General features: G+C 40.7%; 1 protein-coding gene across 12 annotated transcripts in view; it reads right to left on the minus strand.

The window, feature by feature from the left end:
* LOC100511652 (glycerophosphodiester phosphodiesterase domain-containing protein 4) overlaps positions 1 to 27416 on the minus strand; it is an 882168-nt gene that overhangs the window by 75903 nt on the left and 778849 nt on the right. For 3 of the 12 annotated variants that reach the window (XM_084975426.1, XM_084975423.1, XM_084975432.1), the window contains exons 4-9: positions 26067 to 26160; positions 6511 to 6609; positions 6347 to 6440; positions 5149 to 5226; positions 3954 to 4099; positions 3112 to 3194 (exon numbers count right to left, since the gene is read on the minus strand). In XM_084975426.1, coding sequence (XP_084831552.1) covers positions 3112 to 3194; positions 3954 to 4099; positions 5149 to 5226; positions 6347 to 6440; positions 6511 to 6609; positions 26067 to 26160 — 594 coding nt within the window. Of the gene's footprint in view, positions 1 to 3111; positions 3195 to 3953; positions 4100 to 5148; positions 5227 to 6346; positions 6441 to 6510; positions 6610 to 15021; positions 15082 to 16265; positions 16896 to 26066; positions 26161 to 27416 lie in introns of those variants that run through there. The other 9 variants (XM_084975427.1, XM_084975431.1, XM_084975430.1 and 6 more) reach the window with 7 other exon arrangements.

Here is a 27416-nt window from a genome sequence, read left to right on the forward strand (position 1 = left end):
CCCCCAGAATGGGAGAAAATATTTGCAAATGAATTGACTGACAAGGGATTAATCTCCAAAATTTATAAACACCTTCTGCAGCTCAATTAAAAAAAAAAAAAAACATCAAAAAATGGGCAGAAGATCTAAGCAGACAATTCCCCAAAGAAGACTTATGGATGGCCAAAAAGCACATCACACCAAAAGGTGTTCAACATCACTCATGGTTAGAGAAATGCACATCAAAACCACTATAAGGTACCATCTTACACCGGCCAGAATGGCCATCATCCAAAAGTCTACAAACAAGAAGTGCTGGAGAGGGTGTGGAGAAAAAGGAACCCTAGTACACTGTTGGTGGGATTGTAGATTGGTGCAACCACCGTGGAAAACAGTATGAAGATTCCTCAGAAAACTAAAATAGAACTACCATTTGACCCAGCAATCTCACTCCTGGGCATCTATCCAGAGAAAACCATGACTCAAAAAGACACATGTACTCCAATGTTCACTGCAGCAGTATTTGCAATAGCCAAGACATGGAAACAACCTAAATGTCCATCGATAGAAGACTGGATCAACAAGATGTAATACACAATGGAATATTACTCAGCCATATTACTCAGGAACAAAATGCTGGCATTTTTAGCAACATGGATGGACCTAGAAATTATCATGCTAAGTGAAGTCAGTCAGACAATGAGACACCAACATCAAATGCTATCACTGACACGTGGAATCTGAAAAAAGGACACAATAAACTTCTTTTCAGAACAGATACTGACTCACAGACTTTGAAAAAATTATGGTTTCCAAAGGAGAGAGGTTGGATGGTGGGCAGATGCGCTGGGGGTGTGGGATGGAAATCCTATAAAACTGGATTGTGATGATCACTGTACAACTATAAATGTAATAAATTCACTGAGTAATAAAAAAAGATGTACAGAGTTTCATTTTGAGAAGATGAAAAAGTTCTTGAGATGGATGGTGATTAAAGTAGCTAAATTAGGGTAAGGTACTTAGTATCACTGAACTGTACATCTTAAAATGGTTAAAGTTGTAAATTTTGTTAAGTAGCTAAATTAGGGTAAGGTACTTCGTATCACTGAACTGTACATTGTTAAAATGGTTAAAGTTGTAAATTTTGTTAAATATACTTCACTACAATAAAAAAAATCACTTTCTCTAGCAAACTTCTCTCAATTATTCTCCGCTCACTCTCTCGATAGTAGAACGGACATGGGTATTACCTCTTATTTCAGGGCAGAGACATAAGACAGAGATCTACCCACAGTCTCCAGGGCCACGGCCCCAGGCAGTGAGAGGAAGGAGAGTGGTTCTGCCCTGAGTAGAACTGACATGGCCAAAATGTTCCTATCAGGCTGGGCAACCACTCTGCCAGTCCTTTGGCTAAAAAAGATCAGATTTCTGCGGGGACTTTTTTGTCTGTGTGCAACTAACTATAGGTGTTTCTGGGTTTCAAGTCTCTTCAGAGCTCACAACAGGATATGCGAGAAAAAAAGGCAAAAAGAAAACCACCAAAACAACATGGATCACTCCCTACTAGGTAGTTCCTTCAGTCTTAAGAACTCAGGCCACCTTCTTTTCTTAACTTTTCAGAGTCTTCTGACAGCTGTGAATTTTGTCCAGTTTTCAAAATGTTTTTGGCCCCACCCATGGCATGTGGAAGTTCCCGGGCCAAGGATCAAACCTACATCACAGTAGCCATCACAGCCACTGTAGTGACAACGCAGGATCCTAAACTCACTGCACCACAAAGGAACACCTATGTTTTGTTCTGTTTTAATGTTTTAATGTTTTGTAATTCTTGGAGAGAATAGGATGGAACGTGCAAAAGTTTGGTAGCTTCTACTTTTGCACTCTCTGGGGCCCTGTGTTCGTCATTTAGCAGTTAAGCCTATTTTAGTACTTAGTAATTCTTACTATTACATTTTTCTGTTCTAGTTACTGCTGCGGTATTTGGGTCCTGACTGGACTATGACTCTAAGCAGTCTCTGCTAATGATGAAGCCGAGGCTCTGAACATCAGCGTGGATGGTGGAGGCGCGCGGAGGAGGTGGTCACTGGTAATGAAGACGGCAACACGCAAAGCAGCTGCGGTGTTGGAGGGTCATCTACACAGAGGTGAAGTCACCGAAGTAAGAGAAGAGAGGACGTCACGCTAAGAGCTCGCGGGCTCGGAACCAGGACCGTGTTAGGCCATGACCAACAGGCACAGGCACAAATGACCCCAGCAGCTCTGACAGAACCTCAAGTTTCCACCCTGATCCAAGCATCCTGCATGAAACGGTTGTCGTTGCTGGGTAATGTCAAGAACGCCAGTGTGGGGTCAGGAAGTCTAGCTCCAATCCCGGCTTTACCATGTGCATTCTAGCCTCCTGTCCTCGGCAACACCTTCCCCTTCTGCGACTCCAGGGTCAGACAACATTTCCTCCTTGAGAAAGAGGATGTTCAGTCCTCTTCTGTTTGCCTCACAGAATGGCTGAGAAAGGAGGAGTTCCTGCCACAGGCACTAATACACCCAGGGGACAGGTAACCTCCTCTGGCTGTTCAGGTACAGAGATTCTACAGAAAATCATGTTTTCCAGACTAGGAGATGGCCTCTTCCTCCTCCACTGAGGTTCCACTGCATTTGACTGACTCTTCTCTGGGAGGCACTCACCGCAAATGGTCTTACACTGGGTTTGTCTGTAAACATGCCATGTCTCCTTCACTGCCTGGGAACAGCTCTTAGGCAGGACTCGATCTCACTCATCTGCTCCTAACCCACACTCAGAAGAGGGATTTACAGCAGGTATACAATAGGTGCCCAGGGAACACTGGTTCAATAGGTTGCTAAGGGAGGGCGTGGGGATAAGTGGTAAGCAGGTTTGCAATGCGGCCGGGACAAATTTGAATGGTGTGTGAGGCTCCACAGAGGGTATCTGATCATACAGGGGTGCAGATGCATGGCTCGTAAAGGAGAAGTGGTTCGTGTGTGTGTGCTGTGTGCAGATGCACGTGTGAACACCAGGAACCTCCCCAGGACTTGCCCTCCCTATAAATGGGGCCAGGCTGGAGTCTTCCTTGGTATTGGTCTGTTCTCCTCCCACCCTGGCCCCTGCTTTCCTACCTTATGTGTACATCACTCTCCAGCCCAAAGGCACCTTCTTCAACAGCTTTCTCAAAAGACATCATGGTATTCTCAGGCCCCAGCTGTGGAAGAAAAGGACAGGAGGCCCTTAATCTCAGAGTCCGTTCTGCGACATCCCTTTTAGGGTAGAGAGGGAGCCCAGTAACAAGAGGACTTTAGCAAGCAGAGTCTGGCTCCCTTGGCTCTTTTGCTTTTCCTTTCTGGCTGCACCCAAGGTATATGGAAGTTCTTGCGCCAGGGATCGAACCTGAACCCATACCTCTGCAGCAACCCGAGCTGCTGCAGTTGGATTCCTAACCCACGGCACCACACTGGGAACTCCCCCTTGGCTTTTTTTAAAAAAACCTACCTACATTCTCTACCCAATCCGATTAGGAGACTCTGGTCATCTGAGGCAATGTCACTGAACACACACACACACAAAAGAGAAATGGAATGGAGTTCCTTCTGTGGTGCAATGAGATTGGCAGCGTCTTGGGAACACTGGGATGCAGGTTCGATCTCTGTCCTGACACAGTGTGTTAATGATCCATTGTTGCTATGGCAGTGACTTGGCTTGCAACTATGGCTCAGATCTGATTCCTGGCCAGGGAATTCCACATGCCGCAGGGTGGCCAAAAAAGAGAGACACAGAGAGAGAAATGAACTGAGAATTAGGTGACCTGGGTTCATGTCCAACTTCTACAATTAATCCTTTATTCGTATCGTAACAAGCCAACCCCTTTATTCCTACAGGGCCTCCTACAGTCCGGACATGCCCTTCTCTCATCCATACACCTTGCACACCTGTACCCACCCACATCCATCATGCTCAGACGTACCATGGGTGCACCTCTATGTCCAAAGAAGCTTGGCTTAGGTCCCAATTCATCCTTCTCCTGAATGCAGGGAGAGTAAATCCCCAATGGAATCAAATAGAGAGACAAAAGGATAAGACAAAAGGGCAATCCAATAGCCACTTGTAGAGCTGAAAAAGTTGTAAGGAGGGGGAAGTAAGAAAAAAAGGCAAACAGGAATGGAGAACCATCACAAAGAACTAATTATCCCAAAGCAACAGTCAGTAAGTACTCAGTCCATAGGTTCACCAGACTCTGAACTCACGGATTTATTCACTGTTTGTCGCATCCTTATGTACTCTCAGTGATTTTAAAGCACAAGCATATCCATATATAAACATTACCATTAAAGCAATATTACTACAAATTTACAAAGCAATGAATTGTATAGAAGATGGGAAGGAAAGGAAGAAGAAGCAATGTTAAGGAAATCTCAGAAGGAAGAGTTTGGCTGCTTCTGAGAAAGCCCTGAAGCCCTTAAAGATCAGCCTAAAATGCCCCCATATTTCAGGCAGTGAGGTATAGTGGAAGGGACACTAGTTGACAGAAATCTGATTTCAAGGGCAGACTTCATCACTTTCTAACTGTGTGACTAAAGACATGTTGCATAACCTCTCTGGGTCTTCATTTCCTTCATTTTTAAAAATGGAGCTATCTTGCCACCAACATCTGCCTCATAGAGTTGATATGACTGACAGTGTTGACTCATCATAGGTCCTCAATAAGGAGTAAGCATTTCTTTCTCCCTCCCTCTCTCTTTCCCTCTCTCTCTCATAGACACACACACACACCCGAACAATATACCTATTATCACTGGCATTTCCACAACACTATTTTAGACCTCTGAAGATTTTACCTATTTGTGTGTGTGTGTGTGTGTGTATGTGTGTGTGTGTGTGTGTCTTTTTAGGGGCGCACCTGAAGCACATGGAGGTTCCCAGGCTAAGGGTCAATTTGGAGCTTCAGGTGCCAGCCACAGCCACAGCCACAGCAACTGGGGATACAAGCCAAGTCTGCGACCTATACCACAGCTCATGCACTGAGCAAGGCCAGGGATCACACCTGCGTCCTCATGGATACACGCCAGGCTGGCCACCACTGAGCCACCACCGGAACTCCCATCTGTACATTTTTAAGTTACCACTTACATCACTTTCAAATCTAGATCTCCAGCTCTAACCTCTCAACTTTGTGAGCACAGCACATCTCTTCTTTCTTTTTCTTTCATAAAATGTCATCTGGTGTCTTCGGATTCTAGCTAAGATTCAGGAAATGAAAAAAGAGTTTGTTACTGTTCCCTTTAAGTTCTTTTTCAAAAATTTATCTATCTATTAATTTATTTTTGGTCTTTTAGGGTCACAGCCGTGGCATATGGAGGTTCCCAGGCTAAGGGTCTAATCAGAGCTGTAGCTGCCAGCCTACATCAGCGCCACAGCAATGCCATTTCCAAGCTGCATCTGCGATCTACAGCACAGCTCATGGCATCGCTGGATCCTTAACCAAGTGAGTGAGGCCAGGGATTGAACCCACATCCTTATGGATACTAGTCGGGTTCATTACCGCTGAGCCACAATGGGAACTCCTCCTTTAAGTTCTTACCCTCCCTCCAGAAACATTTCCTAAAATTCACCCTCTACCTATACATACACATGTGTACAAACATAAAATACCAACACTACGAATCAAGTCTTTTTCTTGCCTGCATCCTCACACAAGTCAGGAAGCAAGCAGTACTGAAAGAGAGAAATGTATGAAGAAGAAGGTCCTACTGGTCACTTAGTAACAGTGCTGAGAAGTAACTACACTCTCAAAACAGTTTGGTGTACAGCTCTGATTCTTGTTTGTTTGCGTGGTAACAGGGCAAAGACTGGAGAGAAAACCAGTGGCAGAGACAGACATTTCTGCTTCTGCTGCAAGTCCCCAAACATGACAGGGACTCACAGGGCCCCACTTTGAAGTACCAAGATGTAACCATGGATATTCACACCTAGTTCCTAAGTTTAAAATAGTAATACTGGAGTACAAAGTTAAAGAACTGTATCTTGTACTGTCACTGGTCAAATAAAATTAAATTTGAATCTGCCCTCACTCCTAATCCCAATCCATTCCCAGACAGTCAATGTGTTAACAAAAGAAAAATTCCTTGTTTTTCTAGAGGAGAATCTCTCTTTAGAAGAAGGCCAGTTTGATCAAGGGAATGCCATGACAGGCCACACAGAGTTGTGAGTTTGGCCACAAGGAGCATGCCTAAGTAATATGCTAAACAAATTTCAAAGAGGTATAGTGCTGACTATCTACCAAGCTTGTTGTGCTGAGCGAGTGCTAAAGCTAAAGCCAGAGCTGAAAGGATCAGGCAAGGTTCCACCCACGTGACATACCTTCTCCTTCCAAATGGATCACGTAGAAGGCCACAGGCCATGAAAGCAGAACCATCATAGATATGCTGCCCAGGTGCATGTAGGGAGCGAAGATCTGGGGGGAAGCCAAAAGTCAGGCTGAGCATATCTGGACAGACAGGGCTAGAACAAAGGATGATGCTTACCTGCAGTGACAGCCCAACAGTGAGCCACCTGTCTTTCCAGTAAGTGAATAAAATCCAGAAAAAAAACGAGCATGTCAGAAGCACTAGCAGAATCAGGATCTGGAGAAAGAAAAAGAATCTCCTGACTTCTAAGCACTAATCTTGGATGAGAACCATTCTTGGGAAACATATGTGTGTTCCTACACTGTCAGGGGTCTCATTTTGTCATTATTTTAATCTAACCATCCTGCAAATACCCAATATTAGACGGATTTAACAATTTATCTTCTTTGGTCCCAAGTCTTTGTTGTGCATCTTGGCTGAAAAACAAAATTACTCAGTTGTGTGTGGTCTGATGCCGTTACTAATTTATCATCTCCATCTCAGCAGGGCCCTCAATATTGCGGGGCATGTGTCACTCAGTTTCAACAATGGCCTTTATAAATACTCACTACTTTTTTATGTGACTCAATAGAGTCACAAGTAAATAATGTTTTGTAACTGTCTTTTCAGTGAATGTTTTCCCCAACAGACTAAGCTTCATGAGGTCAAGGACAATTATTTGTTTATAATTATATCTTCACTGTCTGCAGAATGCCTGATACATAGCAAACACCCAATAAATATTTGTTGAACAGAGGAAAAAAATTCTACTGGACAGAGCAATATTTACTTTATAGAGAAAGAACACTGAGATCAAGAAGACACAACTCTAACTTCTTCTCTTTCAAATGTAGTTTTTCTAAATCTGTGTTGCCCTCTAGAGAATGCCCAGTTCCCTCTCTTCCATAATATCTCTATATCCATGAAAGCAATTGAATCCATAATTAAACCTTCTCACAAAATAATTCCAGGCCTTGCTGCCTTCAATGGTTAATTTTCCAAACATCTAAGGAAGAAACATTTCCACTTTCACAAACTCTTTCACAATATAAACTACCCTATACCCGCTGGGTGAGCAACTCACAAGCTAGAAAATAACTATATCGCATAGGCTCTCCCATAGAAGTGAGTTCTGAACCCCACATCAGGTCCCCAGCCTGGGGGTCTGACATTGAGAGGAGCAGTCCCCGGAGCATTTGGCACTGAAGGCCAGTAGGGCTTGAGCACAGGAGCTACACAAGATTGGGGGAAAGAAACTCCACTCTTGGAGGGTGCCCACATAGTTTCATGTAGACTGGGTCCCAGGGCAAAGCAGAGACTCCAAAACAATCTGAGTCAGACCTACCGTGCGAGACCTGGAGGGTCTCCTGGGAAAGTAGGGAGAAGCTGTGGCTCACAGTGAGACAAGACACTGGAGGTGGAAGTCCCGGGAATAATGACTCTGACGAAGGCCACCATTTTGGAAAAACCTGGCCCCACCCATCAGGCCAGGGAAGCCCCAGGCCAAACAGCAAACAGGCTGCCTAAAGACCCCCCAGAAACACAGCCACCTCTAATCACACTCAGAGACAGAGTCCTATCCACTAGAGGGTTAAGACTCAGTTCCACCCTCAGCGGGCAAACACCAGTCTCTCCCATCAGGAACTGGCCACAAGTCCAGGTATCAACTTCACCCACAAGGGGGAAGTCACCAGAAGCAAGAGAGGCTACAACCTAGCAGCCTGCAAAAAGGAGACCACATAGAAAGCTAAAGAAAATAAAATGGCAGATACTAATGCAACATTGTAAATCGACTATGCTTCAATTAAAAGAATTTTTTTTCACATGTGAGGTGTATTTTGAGCAAAATATATGGAAACACTGCTTCAAAGAATGGAGTCTTCTGGGTTATAGAACATCCTTATCTTATATCCCACCAATTATACAACTTGAGTCAGCCATTTCTCCCACCCAACAAGTCTATAATTTTCAAGTTTATTTATAATAAGTAACCAGATAATCATAAATCATTATATCCTGCTAGAAATTTTCATAGATAAGGATTCTCCATTATCTTTCAGCTAATAAATACCTTTAGTATGTTTACCAGAAGGCTGTTATGAGCTTTATAAAGAGATTTGATTGAGGTCAGCCATTCCTCTCTAAACACCCCTAAGTAGGAGACTGGGTTATAGGCCTGGTGCTCACCATGTGCTTCCAGGTTTATTCTTTATATACTAAAACTGAAACTCAAAGCCCTACAGAATCTCTGTTGCCAATAGAAGCAATCTCTCCTCCTAAATCCAATAAGCCTAATCCTTCCTGGTTTTAAGCCTCAGCTAAGGTGGTCACCTTCCAAAGGGACGGCCATTCTTCTCATACCTCATCTGCATCACTTCCCATTGCCTACAGACGCATAACCAGAATCAGATTCCAGAAAGCCGTAGGGGATGGTTGTGTTAAGCCTATTGACCAAAGTCTGTAGAATATACGTGTGGGAACGAATCCTACGGTTGTTAGATAAGGTGAAAAGAAGACAATTTTAGATCAAGCTATATTTATTCATATATGTGCACTTACCCCTGATTCTGAATTCAATATACCAGAATCCAGGTATAAAGCATCTTAAAGTGGTTCTAATTGCATGCTTCATTTTCTGAAACCTTGGCTCAATAGCAAAAATATATGCCAGGGAAAAGACAGTCTCTTTAATAACTGGTGCTGGGAAAAGTGAATAGCTACATGTAAAAGAATGCAATTAGAACTTTTTTTCACATCATTTATAAAAATAAGCTCAAAATGAATTAAAGACATAAATCTAAGACAAGAAATCATAAAACTACCAGAAGAAAACATAGACAATACACTCTCTGACATAAGTCTTAGCAATATTTTTTGAATTTGTCTCCTCAGGCAAGGGAAACAAAAGCAAAAACAAATAAGGACCTAAGCAAACTTAAAAGCTTTTGTATAGCAAAGGAACCAGCAACAAAATGAAAAGACAACCTACTGAATGAGAGAAGATATTTGGAAATCACATGCCTTATAAGAGGTTATTATCCAAAATATATAAAAAGTTCATACAACACAATATCAAAAAAAAAACCTAATTTAAAAATGGAACCAAGCTTTTCTGACTCCCCCCACTCTACTTGGATTATAAAAATGTGGCCCACCTAATCCTTGAGGCAGAGCTTTGTGCCTGCCTGCTTGTATCTCTCACCAGCATCCTATCTTAATAAATCTATTTTTTGCCTATCACTGTCTCTCACTGAATTCCTTCTGTGCTAAAGCACCAAGAACCTGAACTTCAGTTAAGTCCAGACACGAGGACTTAATGATTTTCCTGTTGGTGAGCAGTGGGAGTTTTGAGTAGCTCTCAGCCAAAGGAATATATCCCCCAAAGTATCAGAAATGTGACTAATTATGTACACTGATACTCACTCTGTCTTTAATTTTAATAGTGAAAATCTTCAGGAACCTAATGTCAGATAATAGGGCAATGACTAAATAAAAGTAACCATTACAATAAAGTCATTAAAATTACACATACATAATAGAACTAGAATATAAAATCCTAAAATTTATATGGAAGCATAAAAGACCCAGAATTGCCAGAATAATCCTAAGGAAAAAAGACAAAGTAGGAGGCATAACCCTCCCAGACTTCAGATAATACCACAAAGCTACAGTTATCAAAACATGCATGATATTGGCTCAAAAATAGACATACGGATCAACAGAACAGAATAAAGAGGCAGGAAATACACCCACACATTTAAAGTCAATTAATCTTCAACAAAGGAGGCAGGAATATACAATGGGAAAACAGTCTCTTCAGCAAGTGGTGTTGGGAAAACTGGACAGTCATTATGTAAATCAATGAAGTCAGAACACTCTCTCACGCCATACACAAAAATAAACTCAAAATGGCTTAAAGACTTAAATATAAGACATGATACCATAAAGCTCCTGGGAGAGAACATAGGCAAAATATCCTCTGACATAAATCACACCAATTTTCTCCTAGGTCAGTCTACCAAGGCAATAGAAACAAAAGTAAAAAATAAACAATTGGGACCTAATCCAACTTAAAAGCTTTGCACAGCAAAGGAAACCAAATGAAAAGACAACTTATGCACTCAGAGAAAATATATGTGAATGATGTCACTTACAAGGACTTAATTTCCAAAATATACAAACAGTTCATAACTCAGTAACAACTCAGTTCAAAAATGGGCAGGAGATCTAAACAGACATTCCTCCAAAGGACTCATACAGATGGCTAACAGGCACATGAAATTATTCTCAACATCACTAATTATTAGAGAAATACAAATCAAAACTATAATAAGGTACCACCTCTACCAGTCAGAATGGCCATCATTAAAAAGTCTACAAGTAACAAATGCTGGAGAGGGTGTGGAGAAAAGGGAACGCTTCTATACTCTTGGTGGGAATGTAAATTGGTGGAGCCACTATGAAAAACCTATGGAGATTACTCAAAAAATTAAAAAGAGTTGCCATATGATCCAAAAATCCCACTCCTGCACATATTTCCACACTATAATTTGAAAAGATACATGTACCCCTGTGTTCATAGCAGCCTATTCACAATAGCCAAGACACGGAAACAATCTAAATATCCACTGACAGATGGATGGATAAAGAAGATGTAGTATATACCCACAATGGAATGCTACTCAGCCATAAAAAAGAATGAAATAATGCTATTTGCACCAACATGGATGGACCTTGATATTATCATGGTAAGTGAAGTAAGTCAGAAAAATAAAGACAAATACCATTATTATATCACTTATATGCAGTGTTTAAAATATGACACAAATGTGAAAAAAGGACAGAATGAACTTCTTTGCAGAACAGACACTGACTCACAGACTTTGAAAAACATGGTTTCCAAAGGAGAAAGTTGGGGGGTGGGGGGATACGCTGGGGTTGTGGGATGAAAATCCTATAAAATTGGATTGTGATGATCATTGTACAACTATAAATGTAATAAATTCATTGAGTAATAAAAAATTTTTTCAAATATGACACAAATGAACTTATTAACTAAACAGAAACAGACTCATGGATGTAGAGAACAGACTTGTGGTTGCCAATGGGAAGGGGAGCAAGGGAGGGATGGAAGGGAAATTTGGGATTAGCAGATGCAAACTATTAGGCTTAGACTGGATAAACAACAAGGTCCTAGTGTATATATAGCACAGGGAACTATATTAAATATCCTGTGATAATCCATAATGGAAAAGAATATGAAAAATAAATAATACATATATAAAACTGAGTCACTCTGCTGTACAGCAGAAAGGAACACAATATTGTAAACCAGCTATACTTAAATAATTTTTTAAAATTACATATACATAAGCACAAACTATTGTGTATAAAATAAAGTATAAGAGGATATACACAGGGAATATAGCCAACATTCTGTAATAACTATAAACGGAGTATAATCTTTAAAAAGTGAAAATCACCTATAACTTATATACTATTATGCATCAATACTATATTTCAATAAAAAGTACATATAAAAAATTTTTTAAATAAAAAAATTAAAATGGGCCCAAGACCTGAATAGACATTTTTCTGAAGAAGACACACGGATGGCCAAGAGGCATATGAAAAGATGCTCAATATCATTAATCATCAGGAAAATGCAAATCAAAACCACAATGAGATATCACCTCACAACTGTCAGAATGGAAATTGTGAAAAATACAACAAATAATAAATGTTGGTGAGGATGTGGAGAAAAAAGAACCCTAGAACACACTGATGTGAATAAAATCAGTAAGTCAGTATGGAAGCCAGTATGGAGGTTCTTCAAAAACTTAAAAATAGGAGTTCCCATTGTGGCACAGCAGAAACAAATCTGACTAAGAACCATGAGGTTGTGGGTCCGATCTCTGGCCTCGCTCAGTGGGTTAAGGATCCGACATTGCAGTGAGCTATGGTGTAGGTCACAGATGCAGCTCAGATCTGGCGTTGCTGTGGCTGTGGAGTAGGCCGGCAGCTACAGCTCCGATTAGACCCCTAGCCTGGGAACCTCCATATGCTGAGAGTGTGGCCCTAAAAAAAAAATAAAATAAATAAAATAAGAGACCAAAAAAAAAAAAACTTAAAAAATAGAACTACCATATGATCCAGCAGTTCCATTCCTGGGGATATACTGAAGAAAATTAAAACACTAATTCAAAAAGATACATGCCCCCTAGTGTTAACAGCTTTATTTACAATAGCCAAGATGTGGAAACAAACTAAGTATTCATCAATAGACGAACAGATGAGAAGATGTGGGAGGTGTTTGTGTGTGTGTTTTGTCTGTGTGTGTCTGAGTGTGTGTGTGTGTCTGTGCATGAATGGAGTATTACTCAGCCATAAAAAAGAATGAGACTTTGAATTTATAACAACATGAATGGACCTAGAGGATACTATGCTTAATAAAGTCAGACTGAGAACAACAAATACTATATGTTTTCATGTAGATGTAGAATATTAAAATATAAAACAAATGAATGAATATAACAGAACAGAAACAGACATACAGACACAGAAAACAAACTAGTGGTTACTAGTGGAAAAAGAGGTGGGGCCAGAAAAGGAAAGTGGATTAAGAGGTACTAACAACGAGGTATAAAATAAGTAAGATACAAGGATGTAATGTATAGCACAGGGAATACAGCCAAAACTTTACAGTAACCTTAAATGGAATGTAACCTATAAACATAATGGATCACTATGTAACATACCTAAAACTAATATAATACTGTAAACCAATGCTACTCCAATTTAAAAAAAATAGTGGCCTATGCTTTGTAAACTTGGGATGCCAGCAATTTCTCAGAATAATATGGAAGACTCCAATGATTTATTGCAAAAAGGCTTCTGGAGTGCTACCACCTATGATCAGCTAACCCTTTCCAGATCATGTTCTCTGGGAGGTCTCAGAGGACAGAGGAAAAACACATGGGTGAGGAAAGTGTCAGCATCCTTGAAAAGTATGGTAGCGGCTATCCTTTATCCCTGGATAAAGGTGACTGATGCTGCCACTGAAACTGGCTTCCTAATTTCAAAAGCAATGATGAGATCCTGCTGTGGCAGAGGCCAAGCAGCAGCACTCACTGCCAGAGGCAAAGTAAGCATGCTTTCTATAAAAGGCACAAGCCTGGAATGGTTAATAGAATGGCACAACCCATAGGGTTATACCTTGGTTAGTTAACCGATCACAGCGTGCCAGTTCCAAAACAGATGCTGATCTCATCTGTAAGCCCTATTCATCCTCTTCTCAATCTATATTCTTTGAAGTGTAAGAAGATCTTACAACTTCAAATTCCATCTATTTTTAACTCTTAAGATTAATTTTCTTTTTTTTTTTTTTTTTTTTTGTCTTTTTGCTATTTCTTGGGCCGCTCCCGCGGCATATGGAGGTTCCCAGGCTAGGGGTCTAAACAGAGCTGTAGCCACTGGCCTACGCCAGAGCCACAGCAACGCTGGATCCGAGCCGCGTCTGCAACCTACACCACAGCTCACGGCAATGCCGGATCCTTAACCCACTGAGCAAGGGCAGGGACCGAACCCGCAACCTCATGGTTCCTAGTCAGATTCATTAACCACTGCGCCACCAAGGGAACTCCAAGATTAATTTTCAATTCATGCTTCCCATTTGAGTAAGAGAAAATCTAACAGGAGCACTCAGAGATTTAGACATATTCCTGGATTTCAGCAAACAAGGAAAAGTATCAAAACCATGCCTGAGTCTATAAACAGCAAGAGGCTGTGGCTGAAGATGCTCCAGGCCAGGGCAGAACAAAACAAGGGAGCCTATGCTGGAAATGCGCTGCGTGCCCACAGATGGTGGGACAATGATGCCTGCTTCCTGGGACCAGATACGTATCCTCTGAGAGAAACCATGTTTCCTATAAGTGTAAAAGGCTCCAAACTAAGGGAGAGTCAAAACGACCTAAAAAGAGAAATTTCAGGGGTTACAGCATGACAGACATTGACTCCAAGAGAGGTGCAGTCCAGGTTCTCAGCAGCAGGGTCTCTGAAAATACACATAGCAAAGTCGATGCGGTAAAGAGCCAACAATGGTGCATTTACTTGGTCCTGATGGAACCAACCCCCCTTGTGGGACAGTGTTCCTTTGTCCTACCTCTCCTTCCCCTGAGCTCTGCTCTCATGAAAGAAAGGAGAAAGGACAATTATACTCTTTCCACCACTGCAGGTTTCCTGGCCTGGATTATGTGAAAACAGCGGAAGGGTAAAGTCTCATAAAGTTGGAGTTTGGTGTACAATGAACTGAATTTTTAAATGACTGAAATGAGAATCTTCTTCTGACTAAAAAGGACTGGGAAAATAAGGGAGCATGCCTCATATTTTATGGGGGTGGGAAGAACAGAGTCAGAGAACAAGTTTAACAGAGAGTAGTGAGAAACAAAATCAAGTTTGGGTTCAGCACCTTCAGTAAATCAGTTACATCTGTTACAAATGTAATAATGACTTCAGTTAAAACAGTTTAAGTAGATCTTTTTTTTATAAGGGGAACAATGAAGGAAAGGTAACTATGCACTGCAACACTGAGTGCCAAAGAGGCACATTCCTCCTGGTCTAAGGCCTCCTGCGAAGACTCGGATATCCTACCTTATGACACCAGTGCAGGGAGAGTTCTCTCCCTTCCCAACACAACAAAAATCCAAGTACCTGAAAAAAACAAAAAAGTAAAGAGAGGTTAAGAGTTCCCCTTGTGGCTCAGTGATAACAAACCTGACTAGATATGGATTCAATCCACGGCTCGCTCAGTGGGTTAAGTATTCAGTGTTGCCATGAACTGTGGCATAGGTTGCAGACAAAGCTCGGATCCTGCATTGCTATGGCTGTGGTGTAGGCCGGCAGCTTCAGCTCTGATTCAACCCCGAGCCTGGGATCTTCCATGTGCCTCATTTGCGGACATAAAAAGCAAGCAAGCAAGCAAAAAAGGACAAAAGTGAGCAAGCAAACAAGAAAGAGGTTTTCCTGAAATCACCAAGATTCTACCAAAAACAATATTCTGAACTCAAAATTCCTTTTGCAGTCTGGCACATTAACATGTTGCTACATCTGCACTTTGCAACATCCAGGAGTTTGCTGTGCTGTTCCTCTGCCTAAAAAGCTCTCCCTCCTCATGTCACTGACCCTTCCAAGTCAGTTCACCTCTTACTTGTAACCTTCACCAGCAACCTTCGAAAAACTTATTACCATCTTCTCTGGGGTTCTGTAACAATCACCACACTGACATCCTTCCTGAGCTCCTACCAATTTCTCCTCCCTGGGATGGAGCTTATTCCTGGTGTTACTTAGGGTCACCTGTGAGATAACAGAGGTCAGGGGCAGCCCTTTTCAAGGGTCATTTAAAAGCACTTTCACCAGGAAGAGACAGATCAAGATGGCAGAGGAGTAAGATGTCAAGCTCACCCTCTCCCACAAACACATCAAAAAAAAACACATCTACATGTTTAAAAAAAAATTACTGTAAAAGCCATGATACACACAAGGAACAGCAAAAGGACAAACAGGAAGGTGTTAAAAAAAAAGACTTCAAAATCATAGAATGTGGGGAAGGAAAGTAAGAACATATAGATTCTTTTTTTTAATTTTAATAATGTATTTGAGCCTATACGACTATCAGGCTAAAGCAAGCAGATACAGGAGGGGGTTAACACACTTAAAAAACAGGGCAAACACAAATCAAAGCCAAACATTACATTCACAAAAACTAAAAAGAAAAGTTACTCGAGCACAAAATAAATGGAAATCATCCAACCAAAAAAGGAAAGAAAGGAGAAACATAGAATCAACTGGAAAACAAGGTTTAAAATGTCAATAAATACATATCTATCAATAATCACCTTAAATGTCAATGGACTGGATGTGCCAATCAAAAGACACAGAGTAGCATACTGGATAGAAAAGCAAAAACCACTTTAGGGCAACATACAAAGATAGATTGAAAACGAGGGGATGGGAAAAGATATTTCATGCCAATGGACAAGACAGAAAAGTCAGAGTTGCAGTACTCATATCAGACAAAACAGACTTTAAAATGAAGACCACAGAATGGATTAGCAATGAGATCCTGCTGTGTAGCACTGGGAACTATGTCTAGTCACTTATGATGGAACATGATAATGTGCAAAAAAAAGAATGTATATACATGTATGTGTAACTGGGTCACCATGCTGTATAGTAGGAAAAAAAAATAATGCATTGGGGAAATAAAAAAAATTAAATAAAATGAAGGCCATAAAGAAAGACAAAGAAGGACACAGAGTGGCTGATTGGATAAAAAAGCAAAAACCTTCAATATGCTGCCTACAAGAAACTCACCGTAGGACAAAGGACACATACAGATTGAAAGTGAGGGGATGGGAAAAGATATTTCAAGCCAATGGACAAGACAGGAAAGTAGGAGTTACAATACTCATATCAGAAAAAATAGACTTTAAAACGAAGGCCATAAAGAAAGACAAAGAAGGGCACTATTTAATGGTTAAAGGATCCATTCAAGAAGTGGATATTCCAATTGTCAACATATATGCCCCAACTATAGGAGCACCCAGATACATACAACAAATATTAACAGACACAAAAGGAGAAATTGATGGGAATACAATCATAGTAGGAGACTTTAACACCCCATTCACATCTATGGACAGATCCTCTAGACAGAAAACCAATAAAGCCACAGAGATCCTAAGGAAACAGAAAAGCTATACTTAATTGACATTTCCAGGACACAACACACAAAAAAATCAGAATACACATTCTTCTCAAGTGCACATGGAACATTCTCAAGGATCAATCACATATTGGGGCACAAAGCTAACCTCAACACATTTAAGAGTACAGAAATTATTTCAAATATCTTCTCTGACCACAATGGCATGAAACTAGAAATCAGCCACAGGAAAAGAAAAGAGAAAAAACTGACTACATGGAGACTAAACAACATGTTACTAAAAAGCCAATGGGTCAATGAGGAAATCAAGAAGGAAATTAAAAAATACCTCAAGACAAATGATAATGAAGACACAACCTCTCAAAATCTATGGGATGCCGCAAAAGCAGTACACAGAGGGAAATTCATAGCAATACAGGCCTTCCTCAAAAAAGAAGGAAGATCTCAAATTGACAACTTAACCCACCACCTAAATCATTAGAAAAAGAAGAACAAAAGAAACCTAAAATCAGCAGAAGGAAGGAAATCGCAAAGCTCAAAGAGGAAATCAATAAAATAGAGATTCAAAAAGCAATAGGAAAAAAATCAATAAAACCAAGAGCTGGTTCTTTGAAAGGTAAACAAAACTGACAAACCTCTGGCTAGACTCACTAAGAAGAGGAGAGAAAGAACCCAAATGAACAAAGTAAGAAATGAAAAAGGAGAAACCACAATGGATACTGTAGAAATACAAAAAAACCATGCGAGAATACTATGAAAATTATATGCCAACAAATTTGACAATGTGGAAGAAATGGACAACTTTCTAGAGTCTTACAGCCTGCCAAAACTGAATCAAGAAGAAACAGACCAATCAAGAAGAACAGACCCATCACTAGAAATGAAATTGAATATATCATAAAAACACTCCCTACAAATAAAAGTCCAGAACCAGATGACTTCATAGGCAAATTCTACAAAACTTGAACCAAAGAGGAACTTATACCCATCCTCCTTCAACTTTCCCAAAAGAATGAAGAAGAAGGAACACCCCCAAAGACATTCTATGATGTCACCATCACACTAATTCCAAAACCAGACAAAGATATCACCAGAAAAGAAAACTATAGGCCAATATTTTTATGAATATTGATGCAAAAATTACCAACAAAATTTTAGCCAACCAAATCCAACAACATATAAAAAAGATCATACACCACGACCAGGTGGGATTCATCCCAGGTTCACAAGGATGGTTCAACATACGCACATCAAACAACATATGATACTCAATGGAGAAAAACTAAAAGCCTTCCCACTAAAATCTGGAACAAGGAGTTCCCGTTGTGGTGCAGTGGTTAACAAATCCGACTAGGAACCATGAGGTTGCGGGTTCGGTCCCTGCCCTTGCTCAGTGGGTTAAGGATCCAGCATTGCCGTGAGCTGTGGTGTAGGTTGCAGACGCGGCTCGGATCCCTCGTCGCTGTGGCTCTGGCGTAGGCCAGTGGCTACAGCTCTGTTTAGACCCCTAGCCTGGGAACCTCCATATGCCACAGGAGCAGCCCGAAGAAATAGCAAAAAGACCAAAAAAAAAAAATAAATAAATAAATAATAAATAAATAAAATCTGGAATAAGACAGGGATGTCCACTCTCACCACTGCTATTCAACATAGTATTGGAAGTCCTAGCCACAGCAATCAGACAAACAAAAGAAATAAAAGGCATCCAAGTAGGAAGAAAAGAGTTAAAACTGTCACTGTATGCAGACGACATGATACTATATATAGGAAACCCTTAGGACTCAACCCAAAAACTACTTAAACTGATCAACAAATTAAGCAAAGTAGTAGGATATAAGATTAACATTCAGAAATCAGTTGTGGAGTTCCTGTCGTGGCTCAGTGACTAGAAACCATGAGGTTGCAGGTTCAATCCCTGGCCTTGCTCAGTGGGTTAAGGATACGGCATTGCCGTGAGCTGTTGTGTAGGTTGCAGATGTGGCTCAGATCTCACATTGCTATGGCTCTGGCATAGGCTTGGTAGCTACAGCTCCAATCAGACCCCTAGCCTGGGAACCTCCAGGTGCCGCGGGTGTGGCCCAAGAAAGGGCAGAAAGACAAAAAAATAAAATAAAATAAAATAATTTAAAAAACAGAAATCAGTCGCATTTCTGTATACTAACAATGAAGTATTAGAAAAGGAATACAGAAATACAATGCCTTTTAAAATTGCACTACAAAAAATCAAATACCTGGGAATACACCTGACCAAGGAGGTAAAGAACTTATATGCCGAGAACTATAAAACATTAATCAAGGAAATTAAAGAAGATGTATTGAAATGGAAAGATATTCCATGTTCCTGGGTCAGAAAAATTAATATTGTAAAAATGGCCATACTACCCAAAGCAATCTACACATTCAATGCAATCCCTATCAAATTACCCATGACATTTTTCACAGAACTAGAACAAACAATCCAAAAATTTATATGGAACCACAAAAAACCCAGAATCGCCAACGCAATCCTGAGAAACAAAAACCAAGCAGGAGGCATAACTCTCCCAGACTTCAAGCAACATTACAAAACCACAGTCATCAAGACAGTGTGGTACTGGTACCTAAACATACATACAGACCAATGGAACAGAATAGAGAACCCAGAAATAAACCCTGACATCTATGGTCAATTAATCTTTGGCAAAGGAGGCAAGAACATAAAATGGGAAAAAGAAAGTCTATTCAGCAAGCATTGCTGGGAAACCTGGACAGCTGCATGCACATCAGTGAAACTAGAACACACCCTCACACCATGCACAAAAATTAACTCAAAATAGCTTAAAGACTTAAATATAAGACAAGACACCATCAAACTCCTGGAAGAGAACATAGGCAAAATGTTCTCTGACATCAACCTTATGAATATTTTCTCAGGGCAGTCTCCCAAAGCAACAGAAATAAAAGCAAAAATAAACCAGTGGAACCTAATCAAACTGACAAGCTTTTGCACAGCAAAGGAAACCAAAAAGAAAACAAAGACAACGTACAGAATGGGAGAAAATAGTTTCAAATGAAGCAAATGACAAGGGCTTAATCTCTAGAATATACAAGCAACTTATACAACTCAACAGCCAAAATGCCAACCACTCAATGGAAAAATGGGCAGAAGACCTGAATAGACATTTCTCCAAGGAAGATATACAGATGCCCAACAAGCACATGAAAAAATGCTCAGCATCCTTGATTATTAGAGAAATGCAAATCAAACCTACCATGAGATACCACCTCACACCATTGAATGGCCATTGTTAACCAGTTAACCATTGTTAACAAGTCCACAAACAACAAACGCCAGAGGGGGTGGGGAGAAAAGGGAACCCTCCTGCACTGTTGGTGGGAATGTAAGCTGGGATAGCCACTGTGGAGAACAGTATGGCGGTACCTTAGAAATCTATACATAGAACTACCATATGATCCAACAATCCCACTCTTGGGCATATATTCGGACAAAACATTCCTTAAAAAAGACACATGCACCCACATGTTCACTGCAGCTCTATTCATAATAGCCAAGACACGGAAATAACCCAAATGTCCATCAACAGACAAATGGATTAGGAAGATATGGTACATATACACAATGGAATACTACTCAGCCATAAAAAAGAACAAAATAATGCCATTTGCAGCAACATGGATGGAACCAGACACTCTCATACTGAGTAAAATAAGTCAGAAAGAGAAAGAAAAATATCATATGATATCACTCATATCTGATATCTAATATAATAGAACAAATGAACCTTTCCACAGAAAAGAAAATCATGGGTTTGGAGAACAGACTTGTGGTTGCCCGGGGGGGGAGTGGGAGGGAGTGGGAGGGATTGGGAGCATGGGGTTAACGGATGCAAACTATTGCTCTTGGACTGGATTTACACTGAGATCCTGCTGTGTAGCACTGAGAACTATGTCTAGATACTTACATCACAGCACGACAATGGGAGAAAAAATTATGTATACATGTATGTGTAACTGGGTCCCCATGCAGTACAGTGGGAAAAAAAAACAATAATAAAATAAAGTGGAGAAGCGATACCAACAGAGATAAACACAATGGCAGCATCAAACAGAGTAAAGAAAAAGCCTAAGATAATCAACAAGGACCTCCTGCACAGCACAGGGAACTCTACTAAATATTCTATAATAACCTATATGGAAAAGAATCTGAAAAAGAACGGATATATGTATATGTATTACTGAATCACTTTGCTGTACAGCTGAAACACAACATTGTAAATCAACTATACTCCAATGTAAAATAATAAAAATTAAATTAAAAAAAAAACAGTATGGAACTCCCTCAGAAAACTAAGGATAGAACTACCATATGATCCAGCAATCCCACTCCTGAGCATATACCCACACAAAACTATAATTCAAAAAGATATATGCACCCCTATGTTCAGAGCAGCACTATTTACAATCGCCAAGACGTGAAAACATCCTAAATGTCCACTGACAGAAGAATGGATAAAGAAGATGTGATACATACATATAATTGAATACTACTCAGCCATAAAAAATTAACAATGCCAGTTGCAGCAACATGGATGCAACTAGATTATCATACTAAGTGAAGGAAATCAGAAAGAGAAACATAAATACCCTATGATTTCACTTGTATGTGGAACCTAAAATATGACACAAATGAACCTATCATTTGAACAGACTCACATACAAGAAAAGACTTTTCTTTTGCCAAAGACTTGTCTTGTTGCCAAGGGGAACGGAAGAGGGTTGGGAGAGAGAGAGTAGGGGTTTGCAGATGTAAGCCATTATACACGGAGGGGATAAACAAGGCCCTACTGTGGAGCACAGAGAACTATATTCCATGTCTTATGATAAACCTTAATGGAAAGAATATTTTTAAAAAGACTGTGTGTGTGTGTGTGTGTGTGTGTGTGTGTGTGTGTGTGTGTGTGTGTATCTGAATCACTTTACTTACATAAGAAATTAACACATCAGGGAATTCCCATCGTGGCGCAGTGGTTAACGAATACGACTAGGAACCATGAAGTTGCGGGTTCGATCCCTGCCCTTGCTCAGTGGGTTAACGATCTGGGGTTGCCGTGAGCTGTGGTGTGGGTCACAGACGTGGCTCGGATCCTGTGTTGCTGTGGCTCTGGCGTAGGCTGGTGGCTACAGCTCTGATTAGACTCCTAGCCTGGGAACCTCCATATGCCGAGGGAGTGGCCCAAGAAACGGCAAAAAAGACAAAAAAACAAACAAACAAACAAACAAAAAAACCCAAGAAATTAACACATCATTGTAAATCAACTATACTTCAATAAAAAAATTAATGAGCTGGAGTTCCCATTGTGGCACAGCGGAAACGAACCTGACTAGTATCCATGATGATGCGGGTTCGATATCTGGCCTTGCTCAGTGGGTCAAGGACCCGGTGTTGCCATGAGCTGTGGTGTAGGTCACAGATGTGGTTTGGATCTTGCATTGCTGTGGCTTTGGCGTAGGCTGGTGGCTACAGCTCCGATTGAGCCCCCAGCCTGGGAACCTCCATATGCCACAGGTACAGCCCTAAAAAGAAAAAAAAAAAATTAATGAGTAGAACAAAGTAAATGTAAAATACAATGTAAAAGAAAACAACTGTTTTGAAGAAATAGACTCACAGACAGTTACCAGAGGGGAAAGTGGGGGGCGGGATAAATGAGGAGGAAAGGACTGAGGAATGCACACCACGAAACACAAAGGAGATAACCAGCAAGGATCGACTGCACAGCACAGGGAACCATGTACTCAATATTTTTAACAGAAAAGCATCTGAAAAATAATGACTATATATATATATATATATATATATAGCTGAATATAAATATAAATAAGTGAATCACTGTGCTGTACACCCAAAATTGACACTGTAAATCAACCATCCTTCAATTTAAAAAATAAGATGACAAAACGCTTTCTAAAAATAAAGTATTAAAAAATAAATAAATAAATAAAAGCTCTTTCTTGAATCGCCAGTGCCATTGCGACAGCTGTTAACCCCTACTGTTCATATTGGTATTAGTCAATAAATCTTAATTAGACTTGAATCTAAATCTAGGTAGTTACCAAGTCAGTGTGGAGATGGAGACCAAAAATTGTAGTCCTCAGATGTTTAGGATTTTAATGAGTCTGAAGGTATAAGGCACTCACCTGCTCGTCAAAACAATTTTATGTATATAATTCATTTGTTCTTTAACCAGCCATACAAAATACAATTTATTAAGTACTATTATTATTTTCATTTGAAAGAAGAGAAACTGAGGCTCAGAAGAATTATATGCGTTGGTCAAGGTTACAAAGTAACCTAAAGACACAGCGGGGAATAGGACCCAGGTTTTCCTCTTTGTTCACTGCTGCTGCCACTATGTGTATTTAATAATAGGGTGAAATACCAAGTTTGTTAAAATACATTGCCTTATGGACACTAGAACTCATTCTCACCTTAGAAGCAAACTATACTATTTCATATGTATTGTGTATAAAAGGAAAACAATTCAGTGGTCAGAGTCTGGCCCAGAGAACCCCCTTCATCTGTATTTTCCCCATTAAAAAGATACATTTCCAGGAGTTCCTGTTGTGGCTCAGTGGTGGATGAATCTGACTAGGAACCATAAGGTTGTGGGTTTGATCCCTGGCCTCCCTCAGCAGGTTAAGGATCTGGCGTTGCCGTGAGCTGTGGCGTAGGTCGCAGATGAGGCTCGGATCCTGAGTTGCTGTGGCTGTGGTGTAGGCTGGCAGCTACAGCTCCGATTAGACCCCTAGCCTGGGAACCTCCATATGCTGCTGGAGCAGCCTTAGAAAAGACAAAAAAAAAAGATACGTTTCTTTTTTTTTTTTTTTTTTTTTTTTTTTTTTTTTTTTGTCTTATTGCTATTTCTTGGGCCGCTCCCGTGGCATATGGAGGTTCCCAGGCGAGGGGTCGAATTGGAGCTGTAGCCGCCAGCCTATGCCAGAGCCACAGCAACTCAGGATCCGAGCCGTGTCTGCGACCTACCTCACAGCTCACGGCAACGCCGGATCATTAACCCACTGAGCAAGGGCAGGGACCGAACCCGCAACCTCATGGTTCCTAATCGGATTCGTTAACCCCTGCGCCACGATGGGAACTCCAAAAGATAGGTTTCTAACTGGTCTCTCTGCCTATAGCCACCCTCCTACTGCAACTTTCAGGATGATTTTCCTAAATAGAAATATGATTTATGCTAAATGTTATTAGCCTACTTTTCAGGCTTTCCAAAGTCCATCACAAGCCTATCTAAAAAGATGCTCCCCTGGAGTTCCTGCTGTGCTTCAGCAGGTTAAGGACCCAATGTTGTCTCTATGAGGATTCAGGTCCAACCCCTGGCCTCACTGAGTTAAGGGATCTGGTGTTGCCACAAGCTATGGTAGAGGTCGCAGACGATGCTCAGATTCAGTTTTGCTGTGGCCGTGGTGTTGCCATGACTATGGTGTGACTCATGACTGAGCTGCAGCTTCAGCTCCAATTCAACCCCTGGTCCAGGAACTGCTATATGCCACAGAAGCGACCTTAAAAAGAAAAATTACAAATTAAAAAAAAAAGGAAAGATTCTCCCCATCATTCTTTAATATACCCTAAATGCTAACAGCACTGAGTCTTCCCTCTTCTCTCGTCACACCCCATATATTTCTGTCTTGCTGACTTTGCCATGATGTTCCCATGGTCTGGAACTCTCTTTCTCATCCCCATAAACACATGTCCAAGTCCAACATCCCTTCAAGGTCCCACTCCATTGCCACCTCTTCCAAGAAGCCTCACTTAGTCCTCCTGGCTGGACGTCATCTCTTCTTTCTAAGAATCCATGTAGAACTTTATTTAAGCCTTTCTAAAGACAATCTTAATGTTCTGTCTGTGATGGTTATTTTTGTCTAAGATTTAGTTCCCTACTAGATTCTAGATTCATATAATTAAGGACTACTGTAACTATCCGAATACTGATCTCTTTGACGTACTCTGCCTGAAAACAGAGACTGCACATTCTTGTTGATCTCTTCATCCTCAGTACTTATCACTCATATAATGATCTTCATTGAAAGAAAAATTAATGCAGATGTCAACTGATTTGGGGGCTGGGCTCTTCTTCATCAGATATGAAATTAGTGGGGATAAGGAATCATGAAATCAGAGAAAGCTATATATGCCTCATGTGCACATGCACAATGAAAAATTCCAATTACCCAGAAGTTAATCTCTCGTAAGCTTTCCACTTCAGAACTTCTCTACTGCCTGGTCTGAATTCCTCACACCACATGACACTGCTATGTCAGGAAACAGAGGCAGGGTCACGACTGCCTAAAGGCTTCTGCTAAAATGTATTTTGCACTGGGGGACTAGCATTAGAACAAGATTAATATATTAGCTAATTTGTATGGCCCATAAAGACTGATTCTCAGGAGATGGGCTATGAAACAAGCAATTTAATGTGTAAAGGTACCACCATGTGAAGGTATGGGTGTCTAAAATGACAATACTGAGTGAACCGGAAAATAAGCTATGAAACAAAGAAACAGAAAAAGAATGTTCTGAGAATCCCTTTGTGGCTCAGTGGGTTAAGGGTCTGGCATTGTCAATGCATTAGCTTGTGTCGCTGCTGTGACACAAGTTCAATCCCTGCCCTGGGAACCTCCACATGCCATGGGTGTGGCCAAAAAAAGAGAAGAAAAAAAATGTCTTGCCACCCTTTCAAAGGGTCAAAGTGGTAAGACACATTCTCCAATGGCACAAGTCTTTTTTCCCTTCATTTATCTCTCGTGCTTAATACTCAAGTGGCTGATATAAACTGCAACTCTGCTAAGCACGGTCGGAGGTTCTGAGGGCTCCCAGCACCAACTGGGAACCAGGCTACACACAGAGCACCTCCTAAGGACGCTCACTAAGGGAGCAGGAGAAATGGGAGATGTTACTCACCAACAGCAAGGCTGTGTAGGCAGTCAGGATCCCAAAGAAACTCAGCAAGACAATGGACCAGAAGAACCAGTATCCCGTGCCCAGAAATATGACCCTGCAAAAACGTGTTTCATTTCTTAAAATACAGTAAAAATTAATAGCGTCTGTGTCAAGGATCGGGGAGATAAGAAAGGACCAAATGAGGCATAAGAGGGATGGAGTTCCCGTCATGGCGCAGTGGTTAATGAATCCAACTAGGAACTATGAGGTTACAGGTTCAATCCCTGGCCTCACTCAGCGGGTTAAGAATCCGGCATTGCCCTGAGCTGTGGTGTAGGTCGCAGACGCGGCTCGGATCCTGTGTTGCTGTGGCTCCTGTGTAGGCCGGCAGCTACAGCTCTGATTAGATCCTTAGACTGGGAACCTCCATATGCCACGGGAGTGGCCCAAGAAATGGCAAAAAGACAAAAAGGAAGGAAGGAAGGAAGGAAGGAAGGAAGGAAGGAAGGAAAACAGAGGGAGATAAGAAAAGCAATTTGGGAACAGTTGCGGAAGCACTGGGGATATTTAGCTGATAAGTTCTTACTTTGTCCTATAAGCAAATGGGTATTTTAATGGGGTTTTGTATAAGTGCTAAGATTTTTTTGAAGTTATTTAGGATATATACTCAAAAATTATAATATAGAAATAATGGAATGCCAAAAAAGAAAAAGCCTACTGCCTTAATAAAACTAACACTTTTCATTTTGGCAGGTTCCTTGTCCATGGGAACACACATTTTCTTACACAGTTGCAAGAAACAATATTAATTTCTCTATTCTGTATGAGATGTGGCTCCTTTAAAAACAGTCCTGACGTTTTCTGTTCCTAAAGGAGCCGATGAGAAAAAATTCCTAATGATTTGCTAAGAGAAACAGTGTTACACTTGGTTTACCTATTATATGTCAAAATTGTTTTAGACTCTTCATTTCAAGATAAAAGAAATTACTCCTTCACCGTATGAAACTTGGAGAAATTATATTTTAACAATACAGGTATACCTTGTCTTATTGCACTTCAAAGATACTGCGTTTTTTACATACAGAAGGTTTGTGGCAATTCTGCATCAAGCAAGTCTACTAGCACCATTTTTCCAACAGCATTTGCTCACTTCATGTTGTTATGTCACATTTTGCTAATTCTTGGCAATATTATCAAGTTTTTCATTATTATTATATTTGTGATAATAATCTGTCATCATTTTTTTTTCTTTTTAGGGCCACCCCTGCGGCATATGGAGGTTCCCAGGCTAGGGGTCGAATCAGAGCTGCAGCTGCAGGCCTACACCACAGCCACAGCAACGCAGGACCCAAACCATATCTGTAACCTATA

This window comes from Sus scrofa, chromosome 9 (genome assembly GCF_054392235.1).
Source record: "Sus scrofa isolate SSC_HxYL_T2T_F1_AM1 chromosome 9, Sscrofa_HxYL_maternal_Yorkshire_Landrace_v2.0, whole genome shotgun sequence".
Lineage (NCBI taxonomy): Eukaryota > Metazoa > Chordata > Mammalia > Artiodactyla > Suidae > Sus > Sus scrofa.